Source organism: Macrosteles quadrilineatus, unplaced genomic scaffold (assembly GCF_028750875.1).
Source record: "Macrosteles quadrilineatus isolate MER2022 unplaced genomic scaffold, UCM_ALF_1.0 Scaffold_4__1_contigs__length_99947679, whole genome shotgun sequence".
Taxonomy (NCBI): domain Eukaryota; kingdom Metazoa; phylum Arthropoda; class Insecta; order Hemiptera; family Cicadellidae; genus Macrosteles; species Macrosteles quadrilineatus.
In genome coordinates this window covers 88,403,898-88,425,036 of record NW_026542597.1, presented here as the reverse complement: position 1 = coordinate 88,425,036, position 21,139 = coordinate 88,403,898, and the positions used below count along the sequence as shown (strand labels likewise).

The 21,139-nt window shown below is 36.2% G+C and overlaps 2 protein-coding genes across 6 annotated transcripts; one reads left to right on the top strand and one right to left on the bottom strand.

Moving 5' to 3' along the window:
* Positions 1–132: 132 nt before the first annotated feature.
* Positions 133–15,236, bottom strand: LOC128991977 (methylcrotonoyl-CoA carboxylase subunit alpha, mitochondrial). 5 transcript variants are annotated; one of them, XM_054415292.1, is made up of 17 exons: positions 14,943–15,236; positions 13,975–14,179; positions 13,048–13,222; positions 12,132–12,345; positions 11,112–11,199; positions 9,085–9,214; positions 8,307–8,454; positions 7,641–7,874; positions 6,542–6,754; positions 6,236–6,407; positions 5,338–5,459; positions 4,464–4,613; positions 3,987–4,137; positions 3,192–3,376; positions 2,311–2,490; positions 1,117–1,226; positions 133–614 (listed from the first exon to the last, which is right to left on the bottom strand). In XM_054415292.1, exons 3-16 carry the CDS (start codon positions 13,098–13,100, stop codon positions 1,125–1,127), a joined length of 2,142 nt encoding a protein of 713 aa, XP_054271267.1. In that variant the 5' UTR covers positions 13,101–13,222; positions 13,975–14,179; positions 14,943–15,236; the 3' UTR covers positions 133–614; positions 1,117–1,124. The 5 variants fall into 5 exon arrangements, with proteins under 5 accessions (XP_054271267.1, XP_054271266.1, XP_054271270.1 ...); XM_054415291.1 differs by lacking the exon at positions 13,975–14,179; XM_054415295.1 differs by lacking the exon at positions 13,975–14,179 and having other exon boundaries at positions 13,078–13,222.
* On the top strand, positions 14,916–20,832 carry LOC128991979 (beta carbonic anhydrase 1). Its single transcript, XM_054415297.1, has 5 exons — positions 14,916–15,195; positions 16,414–16,498; positions 16,990–17,129; positions 17,699–17,938; positions 18,714–20,832. The coding sequence occupies exons 1-5, from the start codon at positions 15,103–15,105 to the stop codon at positions 18,921–18,923; spliced, it is 768 nt and encodes a 255-aa protein (XP_054271272.1). The 5' UTR covers positions 14,916–15,102; the 3' UTR covers positions 18,924–20,832.
* Positions 20,833–21,139: the final 307 nt, after the last annotated feature.

Below are 21,139 nucleotides of genomic sequence, written 5' to 3'. Positions count from 1 at the left end.
TGTGAAACATCAGGAGTGCTATTTTTTGTGCTAATCATCTAGGCTACGTTCCCGCATCCAGTGCAGACTTTCAACCCTCACCACTGTAAGTTCACTATTAGACTCAGGTTCCAGAGGAGTTAAAAGTCACAGTCATGTAACAAAAACAATTTTAATGGAAAATCTGTATATTCATTACAAAACTATAAAATCCCAACAATTGTAAATAAGTATGGGTAAGATAAGTCTTTGCAGTACAAAACAAGTCACTGAGGAACCTTAAATATTACATATCACCATACAGATTAATATCACATTTACATATCACTAAAATGTACAGGAAACTGTTATAAAACAATACTAGGCTACTAAAACTTACATTTACAATTATAATAAGTAACGTAAAATAACAAGAATAATACATTTCAAGCTACGCTAAAATGAGACCTGTAAAAAGTAACGAAGTATTTAAGTAACTTAGCCTATTTTTAACTCGGCTGTAAATATTTGAGAAATAGACTAAAAATATGGCACAATAAACAGCACAGCAATTAAAAATAGTAACAAAAAGTAAAAAAAAAGGATAAAACTTAACAATATATCCCTGTAGATTTCTCACCACGTCCATTTGTTATCTGTAAAAAAATAAAAATTACGATTTAAGCGTTTAATGAAACATTTTTAATTAATTTCTAAAATTGACTTAAGATTCACATGGTTTTTTTCCTAGGCACTAGGCACGAGCCCGGAATTGTTTTTCACATTACTGCAGGCTAGGCCTAGGAGTTACGGCATTATCACTCGGATAAAATCCATTGGTGATTTGGCAGGATTTGAACCTGGGACCCCAGGAACCGGAGTCCCACGCTCTAACCACTAGACCAGCTCGCTCCCCCTGGATTCACATGTAACTTAATAAAATTAATGTAGGATTAAGCAAAAAGGTTCTTCCATCAGCATCAATAAAATGGTTTGAGAATTGGGAATCATTATCTTCAGTCATCCTTATTCTTGACTAGAAGATTCCTCATTAAGGGTGAAATATACCGCTTACTGAATTATATACACTTTTTAAATACTTAACTGCGAAGGGAGGAAAAATACTTTGCAAATTTCAAACATAAAAATTATACTCACCAACATTGTTATTCCTGCCACTGAATCAGAGGAACATTTTTGCTGACGCTCTCCCCGGCTTGGTACAGAATCCTTTCAATGATTCCATCCTTGGGTGACTTGATCACATGCTGTAAAAAATTACAAATTGTTGTATCATAAAATAGCTAAAAGATTCAGGAGAAAAAGGTAAATGAAAAGACGGCAAGGGAACTCAAAAACCCAAATAGGGCCATCAATGTTTCAGATGGGACATTATCTCAACTCAGACATATTATGGCACTTAGCTCTCTCAAGGTAGAAAAATAAGGTGCTGTAAAGTAAATAATTTCTACAACTACAGCAAAAAATAAATCACATGTTATCTTATGGGAGCAAGTACAACTCTTGGAAAACTTCTTGAATCTGCCAGCAGGAAAATATAGGAGGAATTTTTGGTTTTGACATGCCGAACCACCATCAGTTTGCTAGGTGTGCGCAGACTTGCAGCAGCAGAAACCACAAAATTGGCAAACAACAGAGCTCTTTGTGTTTTTTTGGGACCTGTTGTGTGATCTCGTCCCAGTACCGAACGCGCCAAGTTAACAAATGTGCCAAGGTCCCCATGGAGAAGTGGGAGGAACATCTTCGCTTCCGCAAGAGTTGCCAAGTGTGCTACAACCCCCAAATACTGGTTTTGTAAATATTAGAAGAGAGATCTTCATGAAATATTTTTTTATCTTTATTGGACAAAAATACGTTTGGAAACGGGGATATTGTTCACCTAGGAGAGTGACATAGAATCGACACAATGAGGTAGAGATTTAATTCCATGGCTAATTCTCCAAAGTAATAATTACAAAGGATAGCAGCTAGCTTACCTTGAAGAAGGTGTAGGTAGGCCAAATAGAAGTGTAGAGAAATCGGTAGAGTTTACCTACTTTTGGTGCCTAAACCTCTACCACGGTTTAGTAAACTCTACTACCACTTTCTCTACAATCGACAAAATCCCCCAGGGGATAAAATATTGTGTGTTCTGTGTCTCTTCTGTATCTTCTATTTGGCCTACCTACACTTCTTCAAGGTAAGCCAGCTGCTATCTTCCTTTTTCTAAAATTCTAAATCCTGACCTAGAGCCTTGCCTTGAAGCAAACCAAAGTAATTATGAGGTAACCTCAAAGGTATTTGAGAGGTCTTTTCTCATTACACTATAATACAAGACGTAGGAAGACTCACCTCCATCTTCATCGCTATGACAACCACCAGGGGATCTCCTGCCTTGACCTTGTCCCCTGGACAGACGACCACCTTGTCTATGACCCCAGGCATGGGAGAGGCCACCAGGGAGTCTGACACTCCCCCCTCCCTGGCCCCACTACCATCGTACTGCGGTAGGACAAACTTATAGGCACCTTCCTGCACAGAAACAGTTCCAAGTTAACACTGAAATAATGACAAGTGGATTACAATGAACAAAAAGGTGCTGGTGAAGAGATATCTGTGATAGCCAACACTAAAATTAAAAGTTAGTAATAGTGTAAAAATTGAGCTGTTCAAAGAGCAAAAGTGATTGGCGTTATAACTAAAGTAAGCCTATTAACAACTAAACTTTTTTAATCCCTTTTAATTTAAACTGAGGATGAGCTAATATCAAATTTCAATGATTCCACAAATTGTCAACCTTACACGAGAATCGAACCCAAAAATTATGCTACCACCCCATCAATTCCAGCCGTCTACTGTATGAACACACTAGCTAGTTAAAATACAGCACTGTACTCTTGCAACTTTGTAAAGTTTAAAAGTAACACCAATATAAATAATATAACCAATATCTAAATATTTATTAGTTGGCAACATAAAATGTCGGAAGTGTGTAGTGTTAGAGATAGCCTAATTCAAGGAAAACTCTCTGGATTTTCATCGTCACTGGAAAACCTTTTAAATGTCAGTCTGTTGCTTTCACTCCTTATGAATACCGATGCTCTACCAGTCAGACTTATGTACTACGAATAAGTATTTATTTCCAACACCCCTCATAGTTAAAATTATGTGCATAATACCACTACTTAGGTTAGGTTAGGTTAGTTAACTACACGAAACACCAATTTACTAACCAAAGTGAAGACGTGGAGTGTATAAGCATCCTGCATGACAATCTTACACCTAGACCTGCCTTGTCTGTCCTGCTGCGTCGTCAGGTAGCCGCTGCTGTCTAGTTGACCAGACACTTGAACTGTGCCGACCCCCTTCACTGTCACTGTGTAACTGTCAGCCTCGTACACCACCTGCACCTCGTACTCTGCAACATCAGGTGTTTGTTTAAAAATCTTGAGGATGTTGGTGACGTTAAATCCTATAATAATTTTTCTGTCCAAATGGGCATCAGGTGTGGAACACTTTGATTAAATCAAAGGGATGAACCAGAACAGTATCAGATTTGATTTAGAAGTTGAAAACGATGAATTAGAAAGTTATTTTGACCCTCCTGATAATTTGAAAGTTAAGGGGAAAACAGTCATAAAAAGGCAATAAAGACAGAAAAAGCTCCAAAAGGGGTAAAATGGATGGAGGGAATGACGTAATAACTCCCCACCACTAGGAACCGTGACACTAGGAATCTGATGAGCTTAAAAAAGGATGTTGGGCACTAGGAAGTCAGTTGGGCCTCCTGGCCGGGCTCTACCGGATGGGTGTACTGAGTCACCCGTGCGAGACCTGAAGGGCTGAGAACCCGAGTACGCTGGACAGCCCTGGGTTCACTGGATAGGGGTTTTGAGTCCCTCGCACCCCTGCGTCCCGGATGGGCGTGTTGAGCCCACAGGCCTATGGTCCAAGGTAGGAGAGAGAGGACTACCATAGTCCACCCCCCACCTTAAATTTGTATATTCATAAGATTAAAATAAGATTACCTTGTTGTCTATGAAGCAGCCGTATTTGTCTGGTCAGCTGCCCATTGACTCTGAAGCCTGTGAGAGTGTTAAAGGGATTGAATGGGTCTTTAGATTCAGCAGCTTGAGCCAATGCCTGTGCCTTGTCATGCAGTACAATGCCTAGAACAGCCTGGAAAAATCATACCTATTAGCTTACAACTGTCCAATCAAATCTGTAAAAAAAACACATTGAAATAGGTTACTGGATGCTGTGGAGGTAAGTTTTTAATGGGTTGGAAATTAAATGTTACCAACATAGATTTTTAACAGAATGGCAGAAGGTTTAGATGAAATTTGAATGAACAACTAAAAATATGAAACCGCATAATCCAGTGGTGACTGTAGTAATATTGAGGCCAGCCTTTGTTCAGCTATGGCTATGGTTCAGCCCAAAATACCAGCACTGAGTTGACTCAATCGCTAAAAATAGACCCTGTTATAACTGCTACAAGTTACCTGTACTACCGCAGACTGAGGTACTGGCCGCTCGCCTAGAAGCGTCTCAGTGTGCTCTTCTATAAACCCTGTGTGAACCCGACCTTCGATGAACTCCGGCTCCAACGTCAGCCTGCGCAGAAACTCTAGATTCGTGTCCAAACCTACAACCTGGTCGGAACATACAATAAATAATGCGGGAAGAAGATGAAAAGTGCTTGAAATCTTGAAATCTTACAAAATGTTATTTTACAAGTTTGTGTGCTTGCAAGTTTGTAGGTGGTTAGTTAACAAACTTATGTTTGGATTCAGTATTACTAAATAAAAATACACTTCACGAGGTTATTTGCAATTGCAGAACTCCTTTTGAAATTTAACAATGCATAGGAACAACATTTTTGCAAAGTGAGAGGAGAAATATTGTTAAAAAAAAATTCAATACATGGGGCAAAAGTACACCCCCATAGCTTTTAAACGGGTTATGCCACAACTAAACTCTGTTCACCTAAATATGACCTAAAAGTGTATTTTTGGGGCAGTAAAGAAAAATTAAACGTAAAGCCAAAGCCCCATTGAGTGAAACCTAATTTAAAGGTCGAAGAACATTAGTGAAAACTAGACATATCTTAACCCAGAAGAAAATGGTGATTATTTTCAATTTTCTTCACCCTCATGTTACAACACTATTTTTTATACATTTCCAAATAACTACTATGTCCTACTGGGGTGAGATAGAGACCTCTGGTTTTTACTGATATTCTAAATGTATATACTTTACTGCAAATATTGTTGCATTCAACCTCAGCGCTTGCCAATAGTTGGCACTACATAGTACAGAGATAAATAGCCTTCAACGATCAGATTGCTGGGATAGACACAGGGAAGCTGGACTTGCCTGATATTCAGCTAGTTTCGTCCTCAACTTGTCCAAGGCAGCTTGTCTATCGGAGCCCCACACCACCAGCTTCGCTATCATTGGGTCGTAGTGTACGCTAACTTCGTCACCCTGCTGAACCCCTGTAAAAAAACATTAAGTATTATATTCTGTAACACTGTAGCTTTGCAAAAGAAATAAAAAGATCTCTTACATCAAGCTGAAACACAGACTCAAGCCACTTCAGTCCAGCTTACCTCATAAAATGAAAACTTGGCGATTATTCAAAGAAAGAACCAGATAAGGATAACCATTGATACAGGTAAAGTGTGTTGTTAAGTTTAGAAAGGATGGAGAAGACTTAGTAGCCTTATTACAGACCAAGGTTTTATTTGGTTGGTTTAAACTAGAATTTGCCGTTCACATGGGCTCCAAGAAACCTGAATCATAATCAAGCAAGTGGTGAAGCACAGCAGTACAAATGGAACAGGTGTTCTCTCAATCCTAAGTGACTTTGACTCCTGTTTGAGATCTCCAACTTATGAATGGCAACTCCCACGAACTGTACTGATCAAATTTATGCAGGTGCATCGGGATACCTGACATGGCTATCTTTGTTTCATAGCATGTTGCGCTACCCATATAGTCACCAGCTCACTAAAGTGTCGCTAATCAAGGACAGCTAGGTTTAGTTTAAAATCATCCATGTGTAAATGCTGTGAAACTATCAAAATTGATAACTATAAAATCAAAAAACTTCTGTTCATTGGCATTTCAGACTTCAGTGCAAGGAATAATCTTACCAGGCCACAAAGATTTAAGAGATTTTACTTATTACTTTCCCTTAAAGTACTTGCAATTCTTCAAAACACTGGCGTAGATCCCAAAAAAAATCAACAATCTACCACAGTCAAAGTACCTGTCTCAATGCGAACGGATGGTTCAGTGGTGGGGGGTGACAGGTGAAGAAGAGGTCCGGCGCCAGGCATAAAGTTAGCATCAGGACTCTCTGCATAGACACGAGCCTCAAACGAATGTCCTTGAGGTGACAACTGTTCCTGTCTGACCGGTAGTCTCTCGCCACTAGCTACCTACCGAGGCAAACATTTAGTCAACAGTCACAACCAGTTGTCCACAAAAAACCTCGACAAAAATCTGATTTGTGCACAGTGGGTGCTTGAATATTTGATTTGTCCTTTGCATAGATCAATTTCGTAAAAACTACCTTGATCTGCCACTCGACCAGGTCCGTTCCCGTGATCATCTCCGTCACCGGGTGTTCCACCTGGAGTCTGGTGTTCATTTCCATGAAGTGGAAGCTGAGATCGTGAGGGTCCAGGATGAACTCTACAGTGCCAGCTCCTACGTAGCCAACAGCCTGGGCAGCTCTTACAGCCGCTACACCCAGCTGTCTGCGTAACTCTGGCGAAACTCCCGGCTGGAGTTTTGAAAAATTGGATTAAAGAAAGGAAACTGTTGAGTAAAGGATTAATTAATGGGTTAGCTAGATTTTTTTTCATTTGAGTTCTTTCTGGTGTGTATAAAGATTTAAAAAAAGTTGAGGTTGAATAAAAACATTGCTTCAGACAGCCAGCTTTGCTGGGCAATACATTTAAGGCATTGCAATGAAGATAATCTATTAACAATATTTTGTGGTACTAGTCCTCAAATGTTTGAAGGCGAATCACGCTCTTCAAGGTAAATATAACATGAGTTAATAACATTTATGTGCAATTAGTAGTTTAATCTTTCTGACACTCAAAGTTCAATGTCAGAACTTCAAACGTTACAATCTGCTCAATAGTTACAGAGGAAGGTTACCAAAAAAGTACGTTGCCATGAATACAAGGGGCAGATTAGACTAGTATTGATTAGTTTTGCCATTTACCTCTTGAATCGATGCTTACCTTGAATAATAAAAATATCTATGGTGTACATAATCAATTCTACAGTTCAATTGGTAATGTGAAATTTCTGCCATATGTTTGAGAATGTTGCTCATAGAGTTTCAGTGTAAGATAATGGTGACTGTTGTACTATTCATCATCTCCTGACATGAGATGTGGATTTAACTGTTGTAGACTTTTCATCCTCATGGATCACATAGAGAAAATTTTAAGGTTGAATTATGTACAGCAATGAATGAGTGCACTGAGAGAAATGGCAATAGCTTCTTGACAATTCAAATGTTACAGATGTTACAAAACCAGCTGATCTTGGTTTAACAGGGCTATCATTTAATCACTTTCAATACTCATCCTAGCTAAGTCACTGTCAGCGCCATATAAATCTAATATGATCATGAGGTTTCCACGGCTACCTACCGCAGGTGCTTCCTCGATGACTTTCTGGTGACGTCGCTGAACGCTACAGTCTCGTTCAAACAAATACACACAGTCGCCATACTGGTCTCCGAACACTTGGACTTCAACATGTCTCGGTGAGCGAACATAGCGTTCCAGCAACACTGCATCGTCACCGAACGCCTTCAACGCTTCTCTCCGAGCGGAACCCAACGCGAAGAGAAACTCTTCTCTAGTCATGGCAATACGCATCCCCTGCAAAAATAGAGTTGATAGAATAAAACACAAGTTAGAAAGGAAATTTGAGCAAACAGTAAATTTGATCGACATTACTTTTGCCTCGCTAAGAGTACAATTTTGTGATGAATGATATATCCCAAAATGTCTGCCTGAGTAGACTACATTATTCTATTTGCTCATAAATTAACTGCTATCAAATACTGATGCAAATAATGACTAATAATTAAAAGCAAAAAGTTATTCAATTTTTCCAAAAATACACTACGAAGCAGATTGATGGACATAAAAACATTTAATTATGACGATGTATTCATTATTAAAATATATTTTACAAAAAACCGCAGCGGATTAAGTTAACAAGTGCAAAACATATGCGGCTGATGTCTTTGATTCCAACAGATTCTCTTTTGCCCTAGGGATAAAGAACTTAACTTCCTGTTTTCGTACCTTACCACCTCCTCCTCGAACCGCCTTGATCATGATTGGGAAACCAATCTTATCCGCCTCTTCGGCCAATCTCGTCTCTGATTGCTCATCGCCATGGTAACCCTCAATCACTGGCACTCCAGCAGCCGACATTATTGCTTTGGATGTGCTAGACAGTAAATAAATATGCTCACTAAGCTTTTAAACTTCTCCATAAGCTAGAAGCTAAGCCATTATCAGACTAAAAATTACTAACACATTCTCTATAATTTAGTCATTGTAAAAAATTAGGCATGGGTGATGATTAAAGCTTGTAATTCCTATTTTTTAAAACATAGGTTCAAATCCTGCAATACTAATTGATTTTTTGGGTCCACCACTCCAAAGCTGTATACAACTTTGTCTTTTATTCGGTGAAAAACAAAAAAATATGCCTCTTCGATAAAACTATTTCTGTATTGAATAATCCTACGATAAATTCTTTGGAAAGAACAAAAAAATAGTTCACAGATAGTTAAATATTTAATAAAAATAGTTTCAAGAGGTTTTGAATCAAGTTGACGATTAAATAGTAAACAACAACCCACCATCTAGACAAAACCGGACAAAACTAACCTCAAAATTGTCTTCTGCATACCCATAAGTATGATAAATTTAAAAGGGAGTGTTTAATCCATGCTGCAATCATTCCCTCAACTAGTGTTTGATAAAATAAAAGGAGCTTGGTCGATTTTTTCTTTATGCTTTTGGGTAATATGCAAGATCTACGACCTTTATAAAAGACGAGTAAGAAGGTTACCTTTTGATTCCCATGTCTCGGATCGCAGAGGCAGGAGGACCTATGAAGATCACACCTTCCTTCTGGCACTGCTCGGCAAATTCTGCGTTTTCCGAGAGGAAACCGTAGCCCGGGTGGATAGCGTCGGCCCCTAGATGTAATAATGATAAATAATAAAAATAACTATTTTTACAAAACCATTCTCATTGTGTAACTACTTTTCAGAATAACTGTTATCAATTGTTACAAAACATTATACTAAAAAATAAGTCACATAATAATATTAATCTTATACGCTATTATTCAGCTCAGGGAGGCTTCTAACTCTATATTTAAAAGAAGTCAAGGTGAGCTTTTAGAAGCTATCGAGGAAGTATAATGCTGGACCAGCTGCAAAGCATCTTCTTCAAACTACTCGATGAAATCTTGGGAATTTCCTGAGTAATTCTTCAAAGAGACATTCTATCCAAAGGACATTTTGGTGTAATGAGGCTCTCGCGAAATGAGATGAGCAAAGAAATGTTTACTTTCAAAGCAGGTTGTATACCACTCAGCTTTTAAAGTTTCTGAAGTAAAGTTTAAATTAATTATTTATTTTACTTAGTTTCACTGTTGCTTCTATATGATTTTATAAGAATTCTGAAATGGGAAAAAATATTTCCTTCCATTATTTTAGACTTCCCCACAGTAAAAGTAAATACTTAAACTTAACTTTGGTATATGAAATGGGCTAATAATTTCATAAAAATGGAACAAAGCAAATTAAAATGCATCATCAATTTAATAAGACGATAAATAGTAGCCCGATTATTTTGAATCATAACATAAAAACAAAAAATAGATAATAACATGGTTGGGTTAGAGAAATAATAATATCTTGAGAATATTTCTTATCTTCTTCAAGGCTTGTTTACCATGATAAAACCCTGATTATAACAAAATTAATTTCTTGTCTTTTAACCAATTAATGTTTACTAATTTTATTTTGTGTATATGCATTTACTATTTGTCAAAGAATAACCAAGCTCCAGATGTTTTACTATTTGCATTGATATTTTAGAATTCATCATTAATTGATTAACCGGATTATAAATGCCACATGAGTCAATTAATCTTTCCAATTGAACCAACAAACTTTCATAAATAAAGCAAGACCTGCTATAAGCATATACATACTTAGCAAAACATACAGTGTGGAATGTAGAGTAAAGAGAGTGACTGACGTTTATTTATTTACACACAGCAAATGGAACGGAGCGAAAATAGTTGGGGAAATAACATTTATAGTTTATTAAGTGTAAAACAACAAATTATTTTGGAATCAAGAGATAATAAGAAGAGTAATGGAGGACAACTCTAGAGGGAGAATAGAGAAGGCAAGCAGATGGTTTGGGCATGTGAGGGGAATTCAGGAAGAAAACATATGTACATGAAGGAATGAACATATGTTAAATGAAGTTGAGGATGATAAAGGGGATAAAACTGAGAACAAAACAAACAAGGACAAGAAGAAGGCAGATGAGGTGAAGATGAATGTAGAGAAGAAAGAACTGAGATGATGGAGGAAGGTGAAAGGAAATGTGGAGAGATAGAAGATGAAGATGCCTTTTTGACATGAGGAAGACTTAAGAAAAGATAGATGGATTAGCTGAAAAAGGATGTGAAGAAAAAAATAACTGGGATGATGGAGGATGGAGAAAGGAAATGTAGAGGGATGGAAGTTGAAGATGCCTATTTGACATAAGGAAGACTTAAGGAAAGACTGGATGGGTAAGCTAAAGAAGGATGAGAAGAAAAAGAACTAAGATGTTAGAGGAAGGAGAAAGGAAATGTGGAGAGATAGAAGATGAAGATACCTAAATGATATGAGGAAGACCTAGAAGAAGTACTGATGGGAAGACGGATGTGAAGGACAAAGATTTAAGAAGGATAAACAAACCGTGTGTGGAAGGATGGGAGAAAATGGAAGAACCTATGTTGACTCTTAGACACAGGATTAACCAAAACAGAAAAGGATATATAGTTTACATTATGATTCGTTGACTTACCACTGTCGTGAGCAACCGCTAAGATTTTGTCCGCACACAAGTAACTCTCCCGAGAAGGAGGAGGTCCAATATTGTAAGCTGAGTCTGCCTGTAACATTAAGATACGTGTTTATTTCAGTAACGAAGAAGAAAACTTACTATTACAAATACTCTGACATTTAGGATGGAAGATGGGAACCAGTTATTAGTAATTAGTATTAGTATTAAAGAAGTTTGGATGCAACCCAGTGGGAAGAAGACCCCAAGGAAAACCCTGGAATAACTGAGAGGACCAGATGGAGAAAGATTTAGAAAAAATTGAGAGCAAAGCAAGAAGACAGGGAGTGATTGAGGTAACTTTTTGACAAGGCCAAATACCACCTAGGGTATCAATGATCATGGGAGTAAGTAAGTAAGTATATAAATCTGATACTAAAAATAACAACATTATCAAATATTGTGAGGTAAAATTTTATACAGGTTCTATCTATTGAACCATAATAACCTTAGAGGGGTAAGTTTTTTTAACGAAGGCAGGTATTTTATTTATTAAAAACCAGTAACTTATTTGTACTATGCAGTCCAAAAAATGCACACATTTTAGACACAGCAAATACTATACAAAAAATATTGAACTGATCATATTAAATCTATTAAAAGCCTTTTAGTATATAAAGAGTTCTTTGAAATTGAGAAAGTTTTTTTTGCCTAGAAGACCTATCCTTCATTGCTTTCCAGATAGATAAACCAACAACTTAATGTGAACTCTTAACCACCAGACTATTTAATGGATGTAACTTTTCTACTGAAAGCCTGGGATCAAATCCCTCGAACCAACAAAAAACTATGCAATGATGCCATGAACCAGTGGTTTACAAAATGTTTGTATTGATAGGACTTTTTAATATTGGACAAGGGCTGAGGTTTCAGAACGAGAAGGTGTGTTCTGTTCTCTACTTGGAAAAGGAATCTGTATCTTTCAAATTCTATATTTAAAACTTTAACTACAACAATAAAAATATCCAAAGCCCTTTATCATACCATATTGACATGCATTGCACGTTTGTCTGCATCACTATAGACCGCTACAGAATGAATGTCGAGTCGCCGAGCCGTTCTCATGACTCGACAGGCGATCTCTCCTCGGTTGGCAATCAACAGCTTTTTTATCCGAGCCTTCTTCACCTTTGCAGACTGATGAGTCGGTTTGACGACGGTAACTATACTTCTCCATCCTACCCTCTGTGTTGAGTGACTGAAAAATTATGATTTTGGTATTTAAAGTGTTTATTTCAACGATTAGTACTCTTATACAATGTTCTAACTATAGGTATTCGGTTGTTATTATTAGGCAAATATTACTATCATTTGATTTTTCAAAAAGAATGTCTTTAAAAATACCACTGTAGTTTAGAGCTTGGCGATCATTTACCATGCTAACATCATACAAGAATTTTTAGTTGTCTACACACACTGGTACACATCATCAAAATATGGTAGAATCGTGCAAAATATGCAGTAGGTAAGTCAATGTACAAGAGTAAGAGTGTTGTTAGGACATTATGAAAATATTATTTTATTGACCAAAACAAAATGTTGCACATCAAGCATCTTAATCTTAGTTTGAAGACAATATACAATGGAACCTCAGTAAGAAGACCCTTGATAACAATTCACCCTTGATAACAAGTGTAATTTTAAATAACCCTTGAATTTCATTTACCCTTTATCACATGTTATTGACAACCTCGATAACAAGTCAACCTTGATAACAAGTCTTATTTAATAATCCCCAGCAAGTGAATTTTTGTTAAGTTACATTAAACATTAATTGAAACTACAGATTCAAAAGGTTTAGAGCAATTTGGATTGAAAAATATCGTAGCAAATTAATTTATCTGTTAGTCGTGGTTAGTTTTAGCTGTGTGATTGTACCTATAAGAATGAACAAACTTACTTCGGCTCATCAAAAAACCATAATCCTAACCTGAGGATTCTTGTGAGTGACATTCTTCTTGAAAACACGTTTTACTCTTCTTCTAAAACACTAACTTCAACAGCAGACGCACTTGAGCAATGAGGGGTACGGCAGATAACACGTCACAGCTGACGACAAGGGTCAGCTTATCTCTCTGAAAAACAACGTAGCAGTATCAATAACCTAATTAGCCTCTTTTATCTGACTATTGTTTGAGTATATAGAATGAACAATTATTTGGTGTAGGCCTACTTAATTAAATATTCATAAACTATTTCAAGTTTTACTTAATGTTAAGTACCGTACTCCAGTTTAACTCTCTAACTTAACCACCTATAATATTACTGTATTTAACATGTTATTTAAGTTATGTATCTTATGATCTGATTCAGAAAATAAATCCAGTGGTATTCTTTAGCCGATTCTCACAACATGTGGTCTGTCCATTTGGGATTAAATTTTCTGTCTACAAAAATTGATAGGCTAACTTTAGATCGGTACCGGTACCGTAGGACACAGAGCTTTAAACATGAGATACTAAACAAATCATTTTTGTGTCTCCCAGGAAAAATGTAGGCTAGCTTATTTTCTGCCCTAAGTTACTTAGTTTGTGAAAAATTGAAAAATTATATATAAAGTTTTAACTAATATTTTAAGAATAATTAACTTAAAGTTTATCACTGCCAAACTATTTTTATATCCAAAAATATCTAAAAACTTAAAGCCACCTATATAAGTTCTTAGGATATTAAAGCTTGGTAAGACGTGTATCTGCATGAGTAATAACCTGTATTATGATCATTTGTATAAACCAATAGTGTCATATAATCTGTCTTGAGAGCCATAACATGTAGCGCTCCTTTGGAACACTGTAAGCCAATCTTTAGAAGGCTAAAAGGTGCATACTGTTATTGGGCAGTATATATTCTCCTCTCTTGTACACATCAGGTCGAACATTGAGCTACTAAAGACCAGGAGATGTTCATAGCTATAATACACGTAGCAGAAGCAAAATTGACATTCCTAGATTCCGCCTCACGGGAACACAGCGCCGTTTTCCTGCTTTTTCTTGGAAGTTGTTCAACAAGCTCCCCCAGAGATCAGCAGTCTTCTGAAAAAAAAAACGTTTACCATGGTTGTACGAGATAGGCTTCTTCAAAGAGCCTATTACTCCGTGAGAGAGTATTTTGATGGCAAATAGTAGAGTGCACATCACCTCCGTAACTTAGTCACCCGCCAAGCTTTTATTTTTATTTTTGAAACTTTCACATTTAATTTTTTGAAAGATACAAGTCTTATTTCGTTGTTGTAAAAATTGATATTTATATTTAAAAATTGACGCAGTTTATCCGGCTATGCTGGTCAACAACGCAGCTTTGGTAATAAGTTACCGGTAATGGTAATAATGGTAAAAAGCTTAAATAGGTTCTGCCAGAAAAAAGTGGGTACTGGTTTGCTGTGGTTTGTAACTTAAGTTTAAGGACAATTAAGTTAATGAGGTCCTAAGTTCGCCTTAATAAAAAAATGTATTTGGGCCTATCTTGCCCTTAGTTTTAATGTTATGGAAATAATCTGGCTTGATGACAAGGCTCAATTTTTTGGTTATAAAATCAGATAATCAAAGAAATTGGTCAAAACAAACTTTAACTTACTTGAACAGGCTTTAGTAAAACTGGGTTGATTGGTAAATAAAAAGTTAAGAGTCATAATGATTGAATCCTAATCTACGCCATTCAAGTCATTATCAACTCTAATAGCTGGATTCATTAAATATAGATCTGATCTGACCATTAGTAGGCCTAGGGCTATAATTTGAGTTGTGGACCTTGTTAGGTTATGTGCAATTAAGCCTAAACTTAGTCTAATAAACATACCCACTTGGATTGATTCTTCTCCCAAAATAAGTTAAAATTGATGCCGGTACGCACTTTGCACTCTCACTATCAGCCATTATACGCAATGGACCTTGGATTAGGAAAGGGTTAGCCGAGTTCGTACAGCTTACAGTAGAACAGTGTGTGAATAGGCTTAGACATGGATAAAATCCTTCGAGGAATAATGAAATATCGAAGAACAGATCGTAAAACAATGGTGGAACAGTTCAAGGAAGTGAAAAATAACCCTACGGTAAGTAAACTTTGTTTGTTTAAAACTGTAGCCTTTCTTATCTCAAGTATAGCAGACTACAATATTCAAACAGATGTTTATGTTGTAAAGAGAATCAACAAGTGAAACGTGAAACATGGCGGATGACAAGTCAGCTGTAAACAAGTAGAAACTAATCATATGTTTGTCAAGTGTTTGTACAGTAGTTTAAAATGGTATAAGTTTGACGTTTGGCTTGTAATTTATCGATTATTATTGAACGTGTACAATTTTAAAGATTGATATTAATTTTTAATCACCATACGCTGGGACATGGAACAACAACTCTATGTTTGTACCTAAATCGTAATGATTTGCTATTCTAATTTTAGACTGTCGTCTGCATTGATAACAATGGCTAAGAAGATAACACCAATCTATGGCCGTTGTTGTACAGTAGTTTTGTGAAATATATCAATTCAATTATTTTAATCACTAATTAATTAATTCTTTGATTCTACGAGTAATTAGTTTAGATTTGCTTGCATATTTTAAACTTTATTTAGCTGTTAACTAATAAAGCCTAATTTTGTTTAAAAATGTTTCCCTATAGTTGCTGACGTTATTATTTGTTATGTCTTTTTGTGCACTTATTTATTTCTGATGTTGTAATAAACAATACTTTTTTGTAAGTAAAACGAATAGTAAAAAGAAGGTATATTCTTTAGTACTTTCTTATTTTATTTTCTAGGCATAAACATTTTGATCTGTTCTAGTATATAGTTTTCCCCCTTCTCAAAGGTCTTAAACAATTTATTCTTTAACCCTTTAATTCGATGCTATAGAATTTTCCAAAAAAATGCTAGTAATTTACTTATTTTGTATGAAAAGTGCTAGGCTTGCCACGGGGGGGGGGGGGAATGTCTAGTGCGTGAAAAAATCTGTAAAAATAAAATTTGCCCTCAAAAGTGTTAAGGAACAATATATTAACCTCGATCGTATGAGGAATCGAAAGAAACCATCACTGTTTTGAAACAACAACCGAGTCAGCCGATATGCCCATTTAAACTCACACGATTAAAAAGTCGCGCCGAGATGATATATCTTCGCTTGACACTATTTGGATGAAACGCTATAAAAACGATATATCGTTCCTTAGCACTTTTCGGGAAAAAGACACTTGCAACGATATATATCGTCACATAGCACTGAAAGGGTTTAGTAATATTTTGTATAACCTAAATATTTTTACTTTTTCAGCCAAAAGCAGTATTCTTCACCTGTATGGACAGCAGGATGATCCCCACCAGGTTCACAGAGACTGATGTCGGAGATATGTTTGTTGGTGAGAAATATACCTACTCATGTTCCGAATTAATTTTAACATGTACAGTTTTACAACAGTATATTTCATTAGCCTACTAGGACTAAAAGTGACATTTTCCGGCGTGCGCTTAAGTTTTTGTGTGTTGGGAAGCCGAACACAGGAAACCCCGATTTCACGTGCGAGGCAAAGCTAAAGACGGGAATAATGGTTCAAGTGCTGGAAAATAACTCTCAGGACAAGTTATGAACGATACTTTTCATCATGACGCAGTCCACACAAACATACACAAACACAGAATAATAGACCTCAGTAATATTACAGCTATTTTATTAATTAAATTATTAATCAATTTTTTTGTTTAAATAGGTGTTAAATAGATAAGTGATCCTTTTCATGGGACGAGCCCAGTATATAGAACCATGGTTTTAAAGGTAATTCCTAAATGCTATACCTATTTGTAGTTATGTACATCAACAATATTTTGATTTCTAAATATTGTAAACTTTCAGTGAGGAACGCAGGAAACCTGATCCCCAACTCACACCATTTTCTGGACGAGTACACGACCAACGAGCCAGCAGCTTTGGAGCTCGGTTGTGTCGTCAACGACATTCGGCACATCATCGTCTGCGGCCACTCCGACTGCAAGGTTGGCGTTAGTGGTTTTATTAATTAGTCCTTTGAGCGACAAGAACTGATAGTGGATACAAGAGTAACATAATTGAGCGCACAGTTAAAAATATTCATAGTACAACTTAAATCTGTCTGTACACTTTGGTGTGTGCAACCTTAAAGTTTTCAACTACTACACATCAGATTTTGATTGACCTGTTTATGGTGTAGTATACTGGGTATTAGGTCTGATCAATAGAAGGGCAATCTATGAAGTTTTCTCTCTTGTCAGGAGACAGCACCATAAATTGAGAGTTTGAATCTCGTCCTGGTCAGTTCTGTTGTACAGCTTGTAGTAAGTTTATTGGTCTATAGCTTGATGCGGTGGAAAAGGCCATCCAAAAATAAAACGGTGAACAGCTTGGGTGGAAGTTCAAGGGTAAACTCTTTGGAAGTTAAACCTCAAATAAAGCTACTTTTTGCTTATCCTATATTTGCAGATGTAAAGAAAACTTAGTTTTAAAATAAGCTGATCTGTAAGGAAGGCACATATGATCCATTAGTGAGTATTTTTTGTCTATGATTCTACAAATTATTAACCCACAGGCTATGAACCTCCTGTACAAGTTACGGGATGAGGAGTATGCAAGCAAAGACCAAAGAAGAATCTCTCCGCTGAAGGCTTGGTTGTGTAATCACGCTCACAGCTCTCTGGAGAAGTTCCAACAACTGGAGTTAGCGGGTCACAACCAACCCCTCATCTTCCAGGGAGAGTCACCGATGCGGAAGTTTGTTGCCTACATCGATCATGAGAACCGGTTTTCCATCGAGGATAAGCTATCTCAGGTGAGGTTCACTTGTTGACGTTGCATAATCATAAGAGAAGTTTTAGCAACTGTAGTTAGCAGGCAATAATCAACCTCCTTATCTTCCAGCTGAGGTCATCAATGGAAACATTTTATGACTTCACAATAACTACAGAGAAGTAAAATATAGAAGTAGGTATAGAGGAAAATTGCTCATGGAACGACTGTGCGCTTTCAGCTCTAGTTTGTTGTGCCGGAAATATACTTGTGATGAGCAATGAAGAGCTCAAGCACTGTGCAGAAAATCACACAGGACACTGGGTCTTCCTCCGTGAGCGTTGTAGTACAGGGAAAGGTGGTGGTGTTGGACTTTGCCTTAGACACCAGTGACTAGTGCTAGACACCACTTATGCATGTTTCCTTGTCACCTAACTTTATCATAAGAATCGGTTCTCCATCAAGTAAGGTTTCATGCTTATATCTGCATTCTCGACACAAAAAATGCAGTTACAGTAATGTATAGTTCCAGTGCTTGATGTATAGAAATTTAGGTATGCACTGGACTTGAAACCTGAGGTCCAAAATATCCATCCTCCTTAATTCTCCAACACCAATCCTCAATTATTTTATTGTCTACATTCATCATGAAATTTTCATTGTAAATTGAATATTTGTTTCCAAGTGACAGTTGAGGCATGTCTCAAGCTAGCCACTGAGGACAGTCCTTCACAGATTTTGTAAATATTCATTTAGCTTTAAATATTTAAAATACTGTACAAATTTAATCTAAAATCTAATAAAATATTCGGTTTCAGATAAACACACTTCAGCAGCTTCAGAACATTGCGAGTTACGGATTTCTGAGACAGCGACTAGAGACTCATGATTTGCACATTCACGCCCTCTGGTTCGATATATACAGCGGAGATATCTTCTACTTCAGCCGACAAAACAAGAGGTTCATCGAAATCAACGAGATGACTATGGACATGCTTACATTGGAAGTTCGGAAGTTCTACTCATGAAGCTGCCAACGTGAGCCGCTGTTGTCCGACTATTGGATGTTGAATTTTGGTTGGTTATCTAAAACCAATGAGGCTTTGCTATCTGCTGAGGATCATGCTGTGAATCTGAGTCTGTATTTCCTACTTGCTGTGTCTCCTTAGCTATATCGTTGATTATACTTCACTCTAGTGAGGTATGGCTGCACTTTCTTTGGTTAATGTTTTATTAGATATAACTAACATCTAATTAACTGACCAACGAACTAATGAAGAAGTTGAAGTAGACATATACTATGGATCAGCAGTAGTCGGTAATATTTGACTATGATTGAAGTGGAAAACACATTTCCAATTTAAGGATGCAGCGAAAAAATTGAACATAGTTCATTTGATCCACCGAAAGAGTATGGTGTTGATAATTAAATATATGGGAAAAAATAAACCAAAATGATAGGACAACTTATTGTATGCTATTCGACATTTTTCTTACCACTGTATGGAAATGATCACCCCAAACAGTATGCAAAATAGCTTATTTACGCTCTAGAGCAGGAATTCCTGCTAAATCAGCTGATTTCCCAGTTGTTTTTACACCAACCACAGCCACGGATCCAGTACGTTAGTCAACAACCAAGCAAATAACATAATCTTAAAAAAACCCTAACCTAAATGCCATTTTATACATCTAAATAGTTAATTTGTGTTATTATAAGTTAAATATGGTGGTAGGAAAATTCTTATGTTTATTACAAGCACAGTCATTGCCGCTCACAAAATGTATGGCCGCACTCAGCTCTAGCTTGGTGCGGCCATCTGCAGTTCTCGAGCGGCGATGAGGAAATTTGCGCTTTTAATACACAAATCTATTACGTCACATAATCTATCATAGAAGAAAAATATAGTTTTGATAGTATTACACTATACCAGTTAACGTAAAATAATTGGCTACTACAAGTCTATCTATATCTAACATCTTTTTCAGTATAAATAAAAAACAAACAAAAAAACAGCTGATATGCAGAGAAAGGTGGCACATTGTACTGGTAAAACATGCAGTAAAACAGCTGATCTAAAACCATCTAGAGCTGTTTACACCAATGACATGGCCATTGCAAACAGTAAATAACAAAAAATGTATAGCCTATTGTAATCAGTCATTATGCTAGCAACACTTTTTGCGGTAAGCGCTCTCTTTAGCTCAATAAAAATAGTCTACAACTTCTATTATTGTGGTACAACAGATATATGGACAATATGTTATAATATAGATAGTAGTGTATAGACACTCAACAACATACTGTACTTAAAATTTTAGTTGTAGACCTATATTAGTAGTATTTATATTTGTGTTGTACATGATCTGATCATGTGTTGTAACTAATTAATATGTGATATGATTTTGTTTTTTCTATAAATGTTTTCATTATATACCGGTAGTCTACTTTTAGTTTATCTATTTTTATTTTATTTGAAACGTTCTTAAAATATTGCACATGAATGTTGACTGCTTGTTTAGTTATAAAAAGTGCCTTTCAAAATGGTGCCATTAAATAGTGTAATGGAAGAGTACTTACACCAATTTTCAGAATACTACAACATAGATTAAGTTTAATCCCCTTTATAAATTCCTTTATCTCGCCCTCGTCTCGAACTTAAAAAATAATCTTGATCTAAAAAAACCTCATTTTTGGCCCTAGGTACGAATTATACTATTACAAAGGCATTCCCTTTCATAAATTGTTTTGCAGATGAGATTGTTATCTAACGTGTTTTCATATTGTCAATTGTTATAAACCTGTGCCTTCATTCTGTTTGATTTTGTGGCTTAGTAAAAAAAAAATGTATATAAGAATACCGGTATGCTAAATGTCAGTAATAGTAATACATCTGTAGGTTGTAATTAATTTAATTTATTTGTTTTATTGTGATAGCACAGTATATTTTTGTTACTTAAATAAATTATTCTATGTTTTATTTATCAAACCTAAATATTGTTTTCTTATTATTTCCTGATATACATGAAAAAGACATAAAATATTTAACATATTTGATAACTGATCTCTAAATTTGCCACTTTATTTATTTTCCTTTGGGAAACAACTTCTTACAAACTCATAAAAGAAAAAAACAGTAAAATTACGAATACCTAAAAATCTTTGTGGAAATGCCGAGGAACAAACCCTGTTTTCTCACATTGACATTAAAGTCTGAATACAAATCTTTAGGCAACACACTAT